The sequence below is a fragment of the Oreochromis niloticus genome, linkage group LG5 (assembly GCF_001858045.2).
Source record: "Oreochromis niloticus isolate F11D_XX linkage group LG5, O_niloticus_UMD_NMBU, whole genome shotgun sequence".
Lineage (NCBI taxonomy): Eukaryota > Metazoa > Chordata > Actinopteri > Cichliformes > Cichlidae > Oreochromis > Oreochromis niloticus.
Genome location: NC_031970.2, coordinates 20,820,878 through 20,838,497, shown reverse-complemented (window position 1 = coordinate 20,838,497; position 17,620 = coordinate 20,820,878). Strand labels below are relative to the sequence as shown.

Genomic DNA, 17,620 nt, shown 5'->3' with positions numbered 1-17,620 from the left:
CTCAGTTGTAGTCAAACTGTTGTTTTTGTACAAAGAGATATTATTTTTCCGAGACCCTTTTCGCCTCTTCTAATGATATACACATTTGATTTTATGAAATGAAACTAAACATTTCATGACAGAAAAAAGTTTCCTTTCCTTTCTGTGTTAATATAAATTGACTATAAATAACTGCCTATTTCAATAAATAATGTTACTGCAAGCACAATGGCAGTACAATGGCAGTAATTACTAATACTGATCAGTTTATAATATAAAGGTACTTTTAACTGCTACCTTGTCACCAGGAGTCTCCGCAGCAAGTTGCTCCACATGTTTGATTTAGCAGAGTTTTACATCAGATAGCCTCCCTGGTGCAACACTAAAGAGGAATTCTTTTTCTAAGCAGAATCAAACCAGTGATTTCTTTGCTTGTTAAGAGAACGTGTAAACCACTACACTGTCACCTTACAACATAGCCCGATATTATACTGCAGTGATGAGAATAACACAATTAAATTGTTATTGTGTTAGTCTTCCACTAGGCAACACCTATATAACAATGACAGAAAGCAGCTCACCTCACTGCACCACTTAGTCTAGACTAAGGTTCTAAATATATCTCATGCTGGAGGTTTACAGAGGAAGGCTGCTGGTGTTTCTGGGGCCTGACGAAGACTAATTTTTGTATACTGATGCTCGCTTTGGTTTCCTGAGTTGAAGCGAATGTGTTAGTTACACATGTTCATGAGGTGTAATGAATATATTTGGATGTGCTCTTTTCAGCTGCAGTATTCAGCTTCATCATGGCTGGGCACCTGCTGTTTGTCATCCTCATCTGTAAGTCAAGCTTACTATAAACATATTTTTTTTTAGATAAAATGTATCTCTGCTGTTGCAACCTGTATCAGCTTGTACAACCTGTATTAATGTGTAATTCCACCCCTATATTGTTATCTACCTGGTATATTAGCATGTTTGTACAGTTGCAAGAAGAAAAAAATGACCTAATTTCTTTAAGATTGTTCTCTTATTCTATTTAAATTTTTTAACTTGTGTGACACTTACAAAGTTGAGAAAAAAGTTGAAATGTGGAGATTACTGTTGTTGTTTCAAGACAAACTGCCACAATTGCTTTAGACAATACAAAATTTCTTGTTTGGATGAGTTATTAAAACAAATAAATCAGCTGTCTTGTTATACAACATATATTCTCTTTACTGCATGAGGGTGTAGCCATCAATAACTTTGCATCTGTCCATTGCCAGCCATTTAATTTTGTACACATCTATTCTTCAATCCAATCCAATCCAATCCAACTTTATTTATATAGCACTTTTAAAAACAACAAAGTTGACCAAAGTGCTTCCCAATAATAAAACAGAGATAGCAGTTAAAAACCATACATTAAGCATACAATGCAATCAATAAACAAAATAAATATATAACTGAAAAAGAAGATAAAAATAAATCAGTGTATATATTAAATATCAGTTTGTGTGTTTTTCTGTCTAACCAGATGCAGCTTTCTGCACCATCTTTTCAACATCTTTATACTTTTCACCACAGTATGTATATGTGCTAAAAGAGAAATCATTTCCTTCCTTGTTATTAAAACACATTCTGAATTACAATTTCACTAACTCAGAGGGTATAGCAACCGTGGCAGTTTTTCTTGAATCAACTATAATCTTAGAATTTCGACTTTATTCTCAAAATGATCAGCAACATATATGTTCTTCTTAATGTGGCCCTAATACTTTGTTGTAGACACTTATTCATGTAGAAATATAGAAAATCCCAAAGGGTTTGTAAACTTTTTCCTGCAACTGTGTATTATATCAGCAGATATTGTTATATTATTTTTATTATTTATTGAAAAGTCTTAATTGATTTACCCTGTTAACAAACTGTTTCATGAACAGATTCTTTGAATGAGATCAAAGCACAAGGTCAGTCCAAGAGCGTATTTATTTTTATGGTTGTTTCAATGTAATTTATACATATTTACATTCAGATGTTAACTTCATAACTTTTCAGCCCTTCTTCCACCTAAACTGACACTGAGTAAAACAGAGATCAGGGAGACAGACTCAGTCACAATGAACTGTGAGGCTCCATCCTCTGTTTCTGTAACTCAGTGTTATTTCTACACTTTGAGTGGAGGAACAGTCAGAAATTTGCCGTGTATAAAGAGACTGACAGGAGCTGAACTGCTAGATTGGGCGAAGCTCAGATCACCTGCTGAAGTTAAAGTGCGCTGTTATTATTCTGCACAGCCTGGATGGTTTTCTCCAGATGGTAGCATATCTTCCATCAACATACAAAGTGAGTGACTTCTATGCTGTTTACCGATGATATCTGATATTGACTCAGAAACTAACATGTACAACTGATGGTTGTGTCTACAAGGCCAGTGTGACAAGAGTTTTAATAAAGAACAACAGAAAACAGTTTATTACAGCCTATGCATGAAGCCACAGGCCTCTTGTGATATTAGGATTTTATCATGAGAAGTGTGTTCATTTAAAAAAAGCTAAATGTAATAATAACTTATGTGAACATTTCCTGTGTTGAACATTGTCTTTTTCAGCTTCTCTTCCACCCAAACTCATTGTTAATCCTATGGTGATCACAGACACTGACACAGTCACATTGAAGTGTGAGACTCCACCATCTGTTTCTATCGCTCAGTGTCATTTCTACACTTCGAGTGGAACAATCAAAAATTTTTCATGTATGAAGAGACTGACAGGAACTGAACTACTGGAGTGGGCAATGCTCAGATCACCTGCTGAAGTTAAAATAGGCTGTCAATACATAATAAAGCCTAGAAAGACAATGTCTCCATCCAGTAACATGTCCTGCGTTAAAGTGCAAAGTGAGTCACTGTCATTTCCACATCATTATATGTAGATACAGTCAAGCAACAGAAAATGTACTCTGTAATATTTAAGTTCCAGTTTATTTTTAGATACATATGGAAAGGATGGAAGCACCACAGATTTAACAACCTTGATTCCCAGCGAAACACCATCTGCTAATAGAGTTGATACAGGTATCGTGCATGTAGGCTTTATGGATGTCTTTTGATGTTGAAATAATTATTATTGTAAGTAATGATGGACCTTATTGGCTAATCATGTATACTTAAATCTCTTTACTTTATTCAGTACAACAGATTTCACAGCTTGTATTTCTAGTAATATATAATCTGTAGGCAGAAGTGAGACAGGTTTGTTAGAATTCTTGTTATCTGAGGGTGGAACCATTTTGATTATATTGCATTGATTTGATTTAGATTTATATTATAACTGATTTCACGTACACTCAGTCTGTTTTTAGATCAGTCTCAGAAAGATACATATATAGTTATACCCAACAATACAAGTTGTCATCACCAGTCACTTTATCTCATTTTAGGTCTGATGAATTCAGCATCAGCTGATAAAATAACAGGTAATGTATTGTTAGATTTTTTTTTATTTCAAGATAATGATGTTTTGCATGTATTATATTTGCCACATTCAGTATCTTCATTTTTTATATCGACAGAAACTTTGATAAATGTCAGTACTTTTGTGGGTTTCCTGTCACATGTACCACAGTATATACAGCAGTACTACATACATATTTAAAAGCCATTCATCAGATTCAGGTGACAATACAAAATAGCCATATGATCATCAGTATCAGTTATATTGTCCTGTCTAAGTAACAGGTATGTTAGAATACTTGTTATCCTGAGTGAGGAATAGTGTGTTTACATCTCATTTGGTTTATCCTAACTGTTTTTATATATGATTGGTGAATCAAAAAAGTCTGTGGCAGTTCTGATAAACATGTTTACCTAAAATGTATCGGTTTACGACACCAACTGTCTGCCATCTATAATCCACTTTTGAGATCCCTTCCCAGACGCTTTAACGGCCACGGCCACATCACAATGGCTTCACCTGAAACCTTGGCTGATTGTGACCCACACCCATTTACACACCTTGGCTCGTGTGATTAGGTAGAGGATTCTTGACCCTATGGGGTCCCAAAGGGCTTAAATCTGGGATCTTAGAACTGAAGAACCTTCTCGGATGAGAGGTGAAACGTCTTCAAGGAAACTTAGAGAAGTCTAGACGCTTTTCTTTCCAGGCTCCTTTCCACCTCTCTTCTCTCTCTCTCTCTACATATATATATACATTACTGGAATGGAAAATGCAAAAACTGTTTAATGTTTTTAATGTTTTCTTTACCAGCTGTTTTTAACACTAAAAGTACATCCCTACCTGTAACAACTCTGAGAACAGCACCAGGTGAGCAACATTTTCTTCCATGTAATAATTGTTGCGTCTATTTAATATGAAAACTAAGTACTTTGAAATAAATAGCAAGTAACCATTTCAAGGAAAAGTAGCCCTCTCTCTCTCTCCCTCTCTCGCTCTCTCTCTCTCCATATATATATATATATGTATATATATATATATATATATGTATATATATATATTTTACCAGCTGTTTCTAGTACTGAAAGTACATCGCTACCTGTAACCACTCTGAGAAGAGCATCAAGTGAGCAATATTTTCTTCCATGTAATAATTGTTGCTTATCTTCTTTCATGACAGTGTAACCATTGTTCATCATAGTAATCAGTTTCTCACCAAATAGTTTATGTTATTTATATATAATCTTTGAAGGCAGCCTAGACATTCTATCATTGTGACTTCATTTACCATGAACACACAATTTTTTTTTTGTCTTTGTCAGTTTTATGTTCCTTGCATTATAGCTTTTATATAACTGCAAAATGGTAAACTGATTGTAAGTGAGACTGTCTACTTTATGTCTTTTGTTGTCTGAAAACAGAGACACTGAAACTGCTTGTTGTTTTGGCTGGTTGTGGAGTAGCTGTGGGTGTTTCCTTACTGGGATTTGCACTTATGAGGAATCTACGGAAAACTGGTGGTAAAGGTTGGTTTGTTTAATCAGTAGACACTGATGAATAGATAAAGTTGTAGTTTGTGGGAAATATTTTATTTAAGTTCACTGTATTCAGTTTAGCATAATCTCATCACTTACAGTTGTGAAAAAGAAAGGACACACTCTTTGGGGGCTTTTTTTTCTTCCCATGACTGTACAGCTAGTAAAGCAGCTGTGGAGATCAGCAGCTCACACAATTATCATAATGTGAGCCCAGCTGAACCCACAAAGTAGACTTGATATACAGTAAATTTTAGTGAAGTGGTTTTTTCTTTGCATTGTCTTTCTCACGCATAAGATGAGAAAAAAAATAATACTTCTGTCACGTCTGCTGCAGCAGATGGCGTGGAGTGAGGAGAGTGCAGACCCCAGTGCAAACAATGTAGACATGATAAAGAACAGAAAGAGAGTTGTTAATTTCTGGCTGCACAAAACTATAAACCAAAGCAAAGAAAGATTAAGATGGAACTAAGAAAACCCATACTGCCAAAAGCTAAAACACAAAACGCTAAGTACATGAAAGCTGAAACTAAAAACTAGAAACTTGAGACCTGAGACTTGGAACCTGAGGGAAAGAAAGCCGATGGACCAACAACAGACAGAGGACTAAATACACACACATAACAAGGGGATGGGAAACAGGAGGGAAACACAGCTGGGGCTTATCAGAAACATCAAGACAGGGGGAAAAAAGAAAAAAAGGAAACAATACAGGGAGGAAGCAAAACTGAACACACTAAACCCAAAATAAAACAGGAAATACACGAAACATGCTGAGACACAAACTCAACACTGGGACTGGGTAAGAACAGACATGAGAACAAAACTAACTCGATGTGACACATGAAACACGAGGGAGGCACAGTAACAAAACTAATAACTAGAAATCACAAAATATAATCAGAGAATAACCAAGGAAGCTAGAATTACATATGACTAAATAATCAAAAACACTAACTCAAAGCATACCATAAATTAGAAAACACATAAACACTGGGTACTCAGACCCAGGACCATGACAGCTTCATCATTACAGTGCTATTGACAAATCCAGTACATATTGTATTTTTTAAGTCCTGTTTTTGATTTTGTTGTAGATGGCTTAACGAACAAACGATGTCTTGGAAAGCTGGTAATTTATAAATTTTATTTTGTCACTTACGGTACTTGATACTTGCACTTTACCATATTAATGAGTTTGATAATGATAACCTTTCCAAGTACTTTTGCACTTTTAAAACATGTACAAAGACGTTTTGGGCCCTTTGTACCGTATTTTTCGTACTATAAGGCGCACTTAAAATTCTTAAATTTTCTCAAAAATCGACAGTGCACCTTATAATCCGGTGCACCTTATGTATGAATTCTGGTTGTGCTTACTGACCTCGAACGGATTTTACGTTGTGATGTTTTAGTATGACTTTGGTAAGCTACGAAGCCGGACTGCTTGATGGATTGTCGGAGCATTATGGCTACCGTAGTCAGGAGCCTCACGGCAGGGGCTCTGGGTCCAAAACTCTGTCTTCCTCAGATCCCAAAGTCAAACGAACACTTCGAACATAAATGAAGACAGAAAACTAAACAGCTGTGACTTTTGTAGGGTTACTGAAGTTGGATTAGCTGGTATATAATGATGTGCTACATGATCGCTAGCGGCACAGCTATGTTACAGCTAATCCTTTCTTCTGGCTCTTGGCGAAGGCGGTCGCACTTTTCTCCTCTCCCTTCCCTTAACTTCCCTGCTTAGCTTCTTGTGTCCTTGTCTAGTCTCGTCTATTTTTTTTACTCTTTCCCTGGAACACTCTCTCACAGTCTGTTCTCTAAAATCTAAAAGAGGAATTATGGATTTGATCAACTGGTCCCTGAATGCAATTGACACCCTCTTCTCAATGAGAAGCCTGGGCTCGGGTGAGCCTGAGTGTCCTGGAGGTACTCGGGCTCGGGTGAGCCTGAGTGTCCTGGAGGTACTCTCCCTGCCGGATACACGATGGACGGGTGGCATAACTGGAGGGTCGTGTGCCTGGCGGGACTGTCGATTGAGGACATTGAAGATATCTACCTTTTCAGAACCATGAAAACAGGGTTCTTGCTGATCCGAGCTGGCTTGGCCCTGGCTTATCGTAGATTAAAGAAAGCGTAATCGGCTGTTCAAAACCACACAAGGCTGCCCGCTGTGATTGAAACGATGGGATGAGTCGTGAGTTCACGCAGCACGGATAAGATCTTGAAGAAGCTTGAGGCTGCCGTGAACACTCAGAATAAGACCGCTGAGCGAAAACTGGATTACATCTTGGAGAAGCTCACGGGAGTCTTGAGTTCTCAGAATCTGCTCTTTGAGCGCAAGATTGATAACATCATGGAGCGCAAGATGGAGAAGCTCATGGAGAAACTCACGGCTCTCCAACGGGAGATTGAGAGACCAGTGTCGGACTGCTAGAACAGCTTTGAAATTCACATGAGTTGTTCGCACTAAAGTAAAAACCACCATCATTTCATGCGGCTACCATTTCGGCGCCAGCTGTGGTCTCAAGGCTGGAGCTGAACAAAAACACCCTGATAACAGACTGTGCATAGACTGTTCTTCCCATTCTATGCAAGGCCACCTGGGTTGGCTGGAAGACTGTTTACTTAGCCTGGCAGGGCGAAGGACACTGTCTCAGCTGAACTCGGGACACACACACGCAAACAGATACACATACACTGATACACACTCATCCCCCCTCCCTTTCCAAACGCCTTCTATGCTTGTCCCCTCCCGGGGCAGATGGCGGGTCGACTGGACCAGCACAGACATGCTGCAGGATCGGATGCTCTGTCTACACTGGCTCTCTCTTACCCTATTCACCCCTGTTGCTTGTCTTGTGTTTCTATGGTGTATTGACAGTCATGCGCTTTTTGTGCTGAGGTGTTTTTTTCTGTTCTCAAACTGTTCTCCCATTAGGAGCTCAGTCTGAGTGGAGTTTTTTCTCCTCCTCTCACCTCATGTTATGTATTTTCGCTGTCTTTTCCTATCAGCCTACCTCTCTGATATGTCTTCCCAATGTGATGTTTGTATAAAGTTTGGGCAGAAGGTTCCTTTGTAAGTGCGCACGCGCCATCTGCATGCTGCATGCTGTAACCCATAATTTCCTTCGGGATTAATAAAGTATTTCTGATTCTGATTCTGATTCTGATTAGCATAACATAAACAAAGTGAAGCTAGAGGATGAACGCTAATTTTTTTCCACTCGATGAAAGTTAACGTGAGGGTTCCCGATGGTTAGGGAAAAATGCAATCGCATGGCAGGATGCTGTAAAAGGACCAAACTTCAGTCAGGAGAACAACTGAGATAATCCATCCACAATATGAGGTTAGTCATTAATATAGTGCAAAAACACGGGAATAGAGCAGCTGCTAGAGAATTCAACATTAATGAATCAATGGTACAGAAGTGGAGGAAGCAAGAAGGATGAGTTGAGTAAAGTTTGACTTAACTGACTGTTTTGTTTTGCTTAATGCGCCTTACATGTTTTATGCTCGCTTCGATGCTGCAGCAATTAAAACAACAAATGGCTGCGAGCGCACGGAGTGCACCAGTAAAGACAACGCTTTCATCACAGAGCATGCCGTGAGGAAAGTTTTCAGGAGGGTGAAGACCAGGAAGGCAGCAGGACCAGATGCAATCCCTGGTCGGGTCCTGAGAGCCTGCGCTGACCAGCTAGCACCGGTGTTCACAGAGATCTTCAACCTCTCCGTGGCCAAAGCAGTGGTTCCCACCTGCTTCAAAGAGTTTATCATCGTCCCTGTCCCGAAGAAACAACAGCCCGTTTGCCACAATGATTACCATCCAGTAGCACTGACCTCAATTGTGATGAAGAGTTTTGAAAGACTGATGAGAGATCACATCACTTTTTCACTTCCTGCCACCATCGATCCACTTCAGTTTGCATACTGGATTAATCGCTCCATAGATGATGCCATAGCTCACCTGCTCCACACATCCCTGAGTCACCTGCACACTGGCAGAGAGAATTATGTTAGGATGCTGTTTGTGGACTACAGTTCAGCATTCAACACAATAATTCCCTCTAAGCTTTTCACCAAGTTGAAGGATCTAGGACTCAGCTCATCACTGTGTCAGTGGATCATCAACTTCCTCACAGACAGACAGACCCCAATCAGTGAGGGTGGGAAAACAAGTCTCCCCCTCCATCTCACTCAGCACTGGAGTGCCTCAGGGCTGTGTTTTAAGCCCCCTGCTGTACTCACTGTACACTTATGACTGTGTAACACATCACATCGGACACCACCTCTATTGTCAAGTTTGCTGACAACACTGTTGTTGTGGGCCTGATCTCTGACAACATCGAGAAGGCCTACCTGGAGGAGATTAGGAAGCTGGAGATCTGGTGCCAGGAGAACAACCTCCTCCTAAACGGCAGCAAGACTAAGGAGCTGATCGTGGACTTCACTACAAAGCAGGTGAGGAATTATGAGCCCCTGATCATCAATGGCACGCCAGTGGAGAGAGTGGACAGTTTCCGATATCTGGGTGTCCACATCACTCAGGACCTGTCATGGTCCTGCTACATTAAAACCCTGGTTAAGTAAGCCCGCCAGCGTCTCTTCTTCCTCAGAAGACTTAGAGACTTCCATCTGCTACTGAGGGTGCTTAAAAACTTTTACTCCTGCACCATTGAGAGCGTCCTGATGGGAAACATCTGCACCTGGTTTGGGAACAGCACCAAGCAGGACAGACAAGATCTGCAAAGAGTCGTGCGCTCAGCTGAACGCATCATTCGATCAGAGCTTCCTGACCTGCTGTCCATCTAAACCAAGCGGTGCAAGACCAAAGCCAGGAAGATTATGATGGACCTCTCCCATCCCAACAATGGACTCTTCTCACTGTTGAGGTCTGGGAAGAGCTTCCGCTTCCTTAAGGCCAAAACAGAGAGAATGAGGAGGAGCTTCTTCCCCCAGGCTATCCGGGCTCTGAACCAGGTGTAGGACTGAACTCTCCCACACACATCACTGTAGGACTGGACTCTTTCACACATATCACATCTCAACACGCACTCTGGTTTTTCCTTTTGCACACTTCTTATAATTTATAAAAAAAAATTATTAATAATTTCTTACGTAAACCGTTATTTGCACATCTTACTGTAAATTTCTAAGTTAAATCTGTAAATTTTTGTTGTAATCTGTAAATATTACTGTCAATTCTTGCTGTCATTTAATGGTCGGGCATTGCACAGCAATAAGCATTTCACCTCATGTCATACTGTGCATGATTGTGTGTGAGACAAATAAAATTTGAATTTGAATTTTATAATACGGTGCACCTTATGTATGAAAACAGATCCGTTCATCGACAGTGCGCCTTATAATCCAGTGCGCCTTATGGTCAGAAAAATATGGTACAATAATAACCAACAATAATTACTGACCACTGATTGTACTATATAATCAGTGGTCAGTTATTATTGTTGTTATTATAAGGTCTACTTTTACCCGTCATGTCATGAGTATTATCATCTGATTTCTACCTTGTTTCCATTTATCAAACAAGTTACCCAATGAGGAAGCAAACATGGCAATAAACTCAGTACCTGCTCCTGACAACCCTGGTGAGATGTGTTTTATCTTTAAATCTGTTATATGTAAAAACTATATATATATATATAGATATGCCAGTCAGATTTTACAGATAGTCATGGAAATCTTGGATTCAATCCAGGTTTAAATGAGGCTTTATTTCTCAAAATAATAATAATTATAATTAAATACAACACAATAAAATTAAATATAATAATAATTGCATGTTATTGGATAAAAATATCTAATAACCTACAAGACTATGAAAATTAATTTCCTTCTCAGTTGCAGATTTTATTGAACAAGGTGGGAAGAATCCTCAGAATAATGAAGTAAGTCAGGTACAAAGACAACATCTGCCTTATAGGTTAAAAGGTATTAACAGCTTTCTTTCTTTTCCCTAGTCTGATACATACGATTTGTACGCCACCATCCCTCAGGAGCCAGTTCCATTATCGCTGATGGGTATGGTTTATAGCACTGTGGAGGCACACTGAAACAGAAACTTTTGTTGAAACAAAGGGGAAGCAAATACTGTACATGATAGAAGTGCTTTAAATTCAGACCTTGTGTTATAAATTGACTGCCACTAGTCAATGTGACAATATTGAATTCACCAAGGTTCACCAATTTATATCCAAATATTAAACATTTTTTGTATAATGTTCAAGATATTTTACCCTAATTTTACCCTAAGTAAATGCAATGGTGATTTATGTCATCAAACTGAATTTAAAAAGTTTTTAAAAAGTACTTTAATGTACTTTAATACTAAAAAAGAAAACAGTCTCAATGTGGAAATATATTTCTGTTCATGTTCTCTAAAAGCAGACTATGAATAAAGAATTGCATTTGTTTGCTTGTTCAGATACTTAGGCAGTAAATTTAGATCTTTCATCTTGCCTTGAATAAGTAACACCTCACATAAAACCTGAATATATAATTAAAGGAAGACCACATGCGTGGAAGAACAGCTCTGCAGTGTCATAGATAGATTCTGTTTCTATACTTCATATGTTTTCATCGGTCACAGCATGAGAACAAACGAATACTTCAACATGTCAGTGCTATTTACAATTATAGTATTGCATTTTTGACTTGTGTGTTTTTTCCCCATTCAATTCTTGATTGTTTAATGAAACACAGAGCATGGCTTTACTTAGGCATGATCTGGTAATTTATTTTAAAACAAAGTCAATTTGTTGTTTTTGGTTATTTGCTTCTTGTTGATTTCATTATGTTCTCTGTGTGTCTTATATTTCCTAGTCTAGTTTGCTTATACTTGTAGTTTATTTAGTACTTCTAGTTTTGGTTGTTTTAGTATTTGGTCCTGTTTATGTTTGCTCTCATCTGTGTTATGTTTGTCTGGGTCTTGCCCCTTTCTGGTTCCTCCCCAGCATTTCCTGCATCGTCTTCATGTTTGTCAAGTTGCCTGTTTTCCCCAGTCATGTGTCCATGTGTGCGTGTGTGTGTGTGTTCCCCTAACTTCTGTATATTAAATTTATTATATATGTATATATATATCTATATATATATATAGATATATATATACATATGTATATGTATATATATATATATATATATATATATATATATATATATATATATATATATATATATATACATGTATGTATATATACAGACACACACACATTTCGTTCTTATAATTCTCATATTCCTGTTCTTAAATTTGGCTTGTTTCTTATGTTTCTTGTATTTTCCGCGCCACTGTTGCTTGGGAAGCTTGCACATAAGAATTTCACTCGCATGTGCTATACCAGTGTACCAGTAATGTGATGTGACAATAAAAGTGATTTGATTTGATTTGATTGATTGATTGATTGATTGATACTTTATTTATCCCGAGATAAATGGTTTTAAAGGCTGGCACCATCATGAACACCCCTTCCAACCATACATAGAATACAAAAACATAACATTGGGAAGACAGGTCAGAGAGGTAGGAAAACTTTGGGTGGGAGTAAACGTTCGGAAGCGTTCGGAGGGGGGTGAGTGCGTGTCTGTGTCAGTGTACATGAGAGATATGCGTGTGTGTGTGTGTGTATCCTGTGTTCAACTTGAGAGAGAGTGCCCTCCTCTTTTTCTCCTCCTCTTTCCTCATGTATTGTGTATTTCCATTGTTTTTTCGTATCTCTCTGACCTGTCTTTCCAATAGATCTCGTTCAGTGCCCACCATCGACAATGTTGCCAGGCACAAGACGCAACCAACCATCGCATATCCAGCAGCAAACATCTCTGCAGGAAAATCGGGCTCTCCTGAGCCCAGGCTTCTCATCAAGAATAGGGTGTCAATTTTGTAAAGAGACCAGTTGATCAAAACTATAATTCTTTAGGTTTTAGAGAAGAAGACTGAGAGACTATCTGAGGGTTAGAGGGTTAGAGTTAGACAAGACAAGCCAAGCAGGAAAGATAAGGGAGGTAGAAGGAAAAAAGATGTGTCCGCCTCCACCAAAAGATTGTGATTGAGATTGAGATTCTTATTTTACTCTGGTACTTAATGGTGGTTTTTGATATGGGTGCACAGGGCGGCATCGTGGTGGGGGCAGCATCATGGGCAATGGCAAGTTGCTCGCACCCATGCTGCCCTGACATCATGCCGACACATTTTTTGTGATTGCATGGGCACCAATCAGTGCCCATGCAATCACAAATCATTGCTCATTCGCGAGGATTAAGAGCTCCCTCCACTTATGAGGTGCCCCTCCTGCTTGCTGCATAGGGAGGAAAGGGGTGGGGCGGTGGGGGATTCTCTGGCTGGCTGGAGCTGCATCTAATAACCAGCTCACAAAATAGAACTAAATCAAAACAAACTAGGGCTGTCGACGTTGACGCCATCATCACGCTTAACACGATTAAAATTTTTAACGCAATTAATCCATCTGGTGCGCAGAATGACTCAAAATCCCTGAAATGTGATACAGACATTATGATACAGGCTTAAAATTTAGAAAACACATTGGTGCGAATGATATCACACACCTATACGTGAAAAGTGAGCGCGAAGGCCCTCGGTGGGCCTGCTTGCTGCTGCTGTCTCACACACAACCTGTCGAAAGGGGAGGGGGGCAGGGTGCTTCCAAATAGAGCACATTTCATTCATAACGTTGTCGGGGGGGCACCAAAAAAGCTAGGACCTCCCCTGCATTGGTGTAACAAAGAAGTTTTGTGCAGTGTAACTCATGTACCACATAAGTGAAAATATTGTTTCCTGTGCGGAATTCAGTTACTTTCTTTATGTTATATCAAGTGTATTACCACCAGGAGCTTTCCATTTTACTGTTGATATAAAAAATTTGCAATAGTGACAGTATTGCATGCAAAGACTAATGAAAAAAAAGAAAGTAATGTTAAACAGATCCAAACCATTTTTCTTGAATAAAAACTAAAGAAATTCACCATGGTCATCATTTTTTCTAGTATTACTAGTTCCCTGTTCCTTTTGTTTCTCTGTCTTCCTCTTATTCATGTTTAGTTTTAGTTGTTTATCATTGGTTTACTTCCTATTTTACTTTGAAGCCTTTGTTCTTTCTTTTTACTGTCTGCTTTTGTACATCTCATTTGTCCTCATTCGTTTTCCCCCAGTTTTATTTTTCTCACTTCAGGCTGTTCAGGCTATCTGCTCCATGTGTACAAGTAGTCTTCCCCTGCCTTTATCTGATGCCAGTTTGTCTGTTTCCACTCTTTCTCTAGTTTTAGATAGGAAACAGAGCTCTCCTGTATTTGGATCGTGTTTCCATTTATCTATAACAAATGTACAAAAAAATACACAAATAGAATAACACGAGAATGTGCCAGCATTGACTTAATAACATTTAATTTAAAGAAGACATTTTTTGCTCACTTTAATCTCCATATTTTCATTGTTGGAAGTTAGTTAAAACAGCCCTTAGTTAAACTCCTCAGTTCAGCCACAGCCTATTTTAGCACATTTAAGACAAACTTTCTTCTGAACATCACAATAACAAGTTTTGATAAAAGTTGGAACTTTTAACATGGAAGTATGACGGTAGTTGACAAATGTTGAGGGGAGAACAAACAGTAGATACATGAAAGAGGCCCATAGCCAGTTCCTCTAGCACTTAATTAACACTCTGAATTGGTTTTGTAGAAAAAATCTAACCAAACATCAAATGAAAATTGAAAATAATTAAAAACTAGTAAAACTTCAATTTCCCAGAAGATATAAACTTATAAACCTTCCCTTAAAACCAGTGACTCAGTAGTGATCACAATACAACTTAGTGAGTTCCCAAGGATAAACATAACAGATGAAATAACTTGTGTCCAAAAAAATCTCTGATAGAAATGCGCTAACTAAACTTGTAAACATGTTGTATCATTAATACTCACAAGCATTAACTCTCCAAGGCAGAAATGTTTTAAAAGGCATCTAAGCCAATGAATAGCATATCCTGCAGGCTAACAAGCAGCCAGCTTCCTGTTTCCTCCACCAACAGAAACATAAAAAGCCCCACCAAAATATATGTCTTGATGCACGCTCAGACCTCCCAGCCCATTGTTCCTTCAGTGTGCTGAAGAACAATCAACTTTTGGAGACCCACCAAAATATAGGCTTGTGAGTAATCTCACTATGACCAGCAGAGGGTGCTGAAGAGAATGAACATGCATGTCATAACAGTGAGTCTGCCCGTGTTAGATCCATTTCAAAAAAAGTTCTCATGAGCTGGAGTTCGTCATGCAACAATATGGATATTAAATGAAGTATGTTCATATGTCAGGTTCAAGTTTCAAGTTAGTTTTACATGGTTCCATGGATCTCTCTTTATGTCAGCAGACAAAAGAAAAGGATGCCTCTCTGTTGAACAGAGGTTTTATAATACAGTGCAAACAAGGCATGAGTGCGATTAGTTTAAAAAGTTGGGAAGGAGCCGCACTTTAACCCTTTCGTGCATAGTGGTCACTACAGTGGACAGCTATTCAAAGGCTTTCTTGTATTTGTGTCAGTGCTGATGGTATACTTGCACATAAACCACTACACTGGACACTGTGTCACTCCATACCCTGACATGTTTTTTTAAAAAATGAATAAAGTACATGTTTAAACAAATGAAGTTCAAAATGCACATACAAGTTCAGAAATCTTTTTTTCATGCGTAAAGATGAATAAAAATACTACTAACCCCTAACCCTAACCCTTGGAATGGACATCTCCCTGTAAGACAAGAGCAGTGTTCTGTTCCAGAGCCAGTAGCTATCAGTCTACTTTCAATACTCTATTTTATAATACATACAGTAGATCCCCAAATTATGTGAATAATTTGGGATGTTACAAACCAAAACAGTGAGCTAATTTTCTAAATAATTTTCTTCTAATTTTTGTTTTTATTTAAATTTAAATGTAACTTGTATTAAGTCTTTCACACTTGAACTGAAAATGCTTTGTATATTCACACTTTTCATTTTATTATCACTGAACTTGTGAGCAAGCTGTTTGTTATGCTAATTTAAGAGTTGTTAAAACAGACCGGTCAATTTTCACTGGGAACACTAAAGTAAGGGGGGCAGGGGTGCACAAAACTGGAGGGTTAGGAGGTACGATGATTAATTGGTGAGGGGAGTATCAAGAGTTTATAGAAGACACAGGGTAATAGCCAGATTTTCTAGGCACACAATTAACACTGTGAATTTTCATACTCTGGTCTTTTACTAAACCTTCTCAAGACCAAGCAGTTTTGTTGAATAAACCAAACTAAACTGCAAATGCGAACTAAAAATGTTAATAACAAATGTCATCTAAGTCAATATATCAAGATATAAACTTTAGTCCACTTGGTTAATGTCCTATGTTTGACCTGTTAATACTAGAGATGGACCGAGCCGATATTACGTATCGGTATCGGTCCGATACTGACCTAAATTACTGGATCGGATATCGGAGAGAAATAAAAAATGTAATCCGATCCATTAAATATCAAAAAAGCACCTCACAAAACTTGCGACACGGCGTAACTCGGCTCATAACCGTAGCACATCGGAGCAGTGTGCTCACGTGATAGAGCGGCTGTGTGTATTCGTAGCCTCGCTACCAAACCAGCATTTCATCTCCGAGGAAGTTATCCCAGAGAGAAGTAAAGCAAGTGTGTAAGTTCATCTCTGAATGTTTGTAAAGCATTCCCATGTTAAGCTTAACAACCGATATATGGAGCGACTGACTCTCTCTCTCCCTCTCCCCTTCCTGCTGCTACTTCAATCATGAAACTGCTTAATGATCAGCTGATCGGCTTTTCTGTCGCGAGTCTCTCTTCTTTGTTTTTGGCCCACTTTGCACCAGAAAGAGGAAACCAGCGGCTGAACAACAGCAGCACGTTTAACCTTGATAAGCTGTTGTTAGAATTTATTTAATATTACTTTCTACACCAGGATCCTTTTCTATGTAGCTGACAGCTGGTAACTGTGCAGGGGCGGATCTAGCAAAGTTTAGCCAGGGGGGCCGATAGGGCATTAACAGGGAAAAGGGGGGCACAAAGACATACTTTTCTTTCTTATTCTCATTTAAAATGTCTAGCTTTTAATAAATAATTATCTGAATCTTACACCCAAAGTTTTAATCTGATGTAAAATGTATAGAAGTCCATTACTGTATATATTAACTATTAAGTCTAATATACCCTAGTAAGCTATAGTACTTTTTCCTTTGGGAAGATACAATCTGTGCAGTCTGCAATTCTGTAGAAGAAAGATGTTGAATCTATTTAATTATTCTTGAAAAATAATTTATTTATTTATTTTTAATTGCATTTTTTTTTCACGCTGCATCAAATTAAAGTTGATTATGTCGATTAAGCATCATGAGGTGGAGGGTGGGGGGTGGTTCCCTTTTTTTTTTTTGCTGGGAGTTTGCAACCCTATTAGTTAGGTTGCTTAATATTTCTGCTAAGTACTCTTTAAAATACCAGAATAGGGAGGATGGAGTAGGTTTAAGTTTATTAGATTTATCAGTGTTGCTGAACTATGAAATATTTTGGGTGCAGTGTATTTTTTACATACAGGTATAACAGAATAGCTTTAGTGTTGTTGTTTATTTAAACTTCAGTATGAACTTATACAAA

At 38.3% G+C, this 17,620-nt stretch overlaps 2 protein-coding genes across 3 annotated transcripts in view; both read left to right on the top strand.

The window, feature by feature from the left end:
- Nucleotides 1-17,620, top strand: part of LOC109194387 (uncharacterized) — a 74,378-nt gene that overhangs the window by 45,624 nt on the left and 11,134 nt on the right. The gene's annotated exons all lie outside the window — the stretch shown is intronic.
- On the top strand, nt 760-11,992 carry LOC109202204 (uncharacterized). The gene is made up of 12 exons (XM_019358861.2): nt 760-819; nt 1,905-1,931; nt 2,020-2,307; nt 2,573-2,860; nt 2,954-3,037; nt 3,403-3,438; nt 4,230-4,286; nt 4,838-4,942; nt 6,049-6,083; nt 10,504-10,561; nt 10,815-10,861; nt 10,934-11,992. Exons 1-12 carry the CDS (start codon nt 786-788, stop codon nt 11,024-11,026), a joined length of 1,152 nt encoding a protein of 383 aa, XP_019214406.1. The 5' UTR covers nt 760-785; the 3' UTR covers nt 11,027-11,992.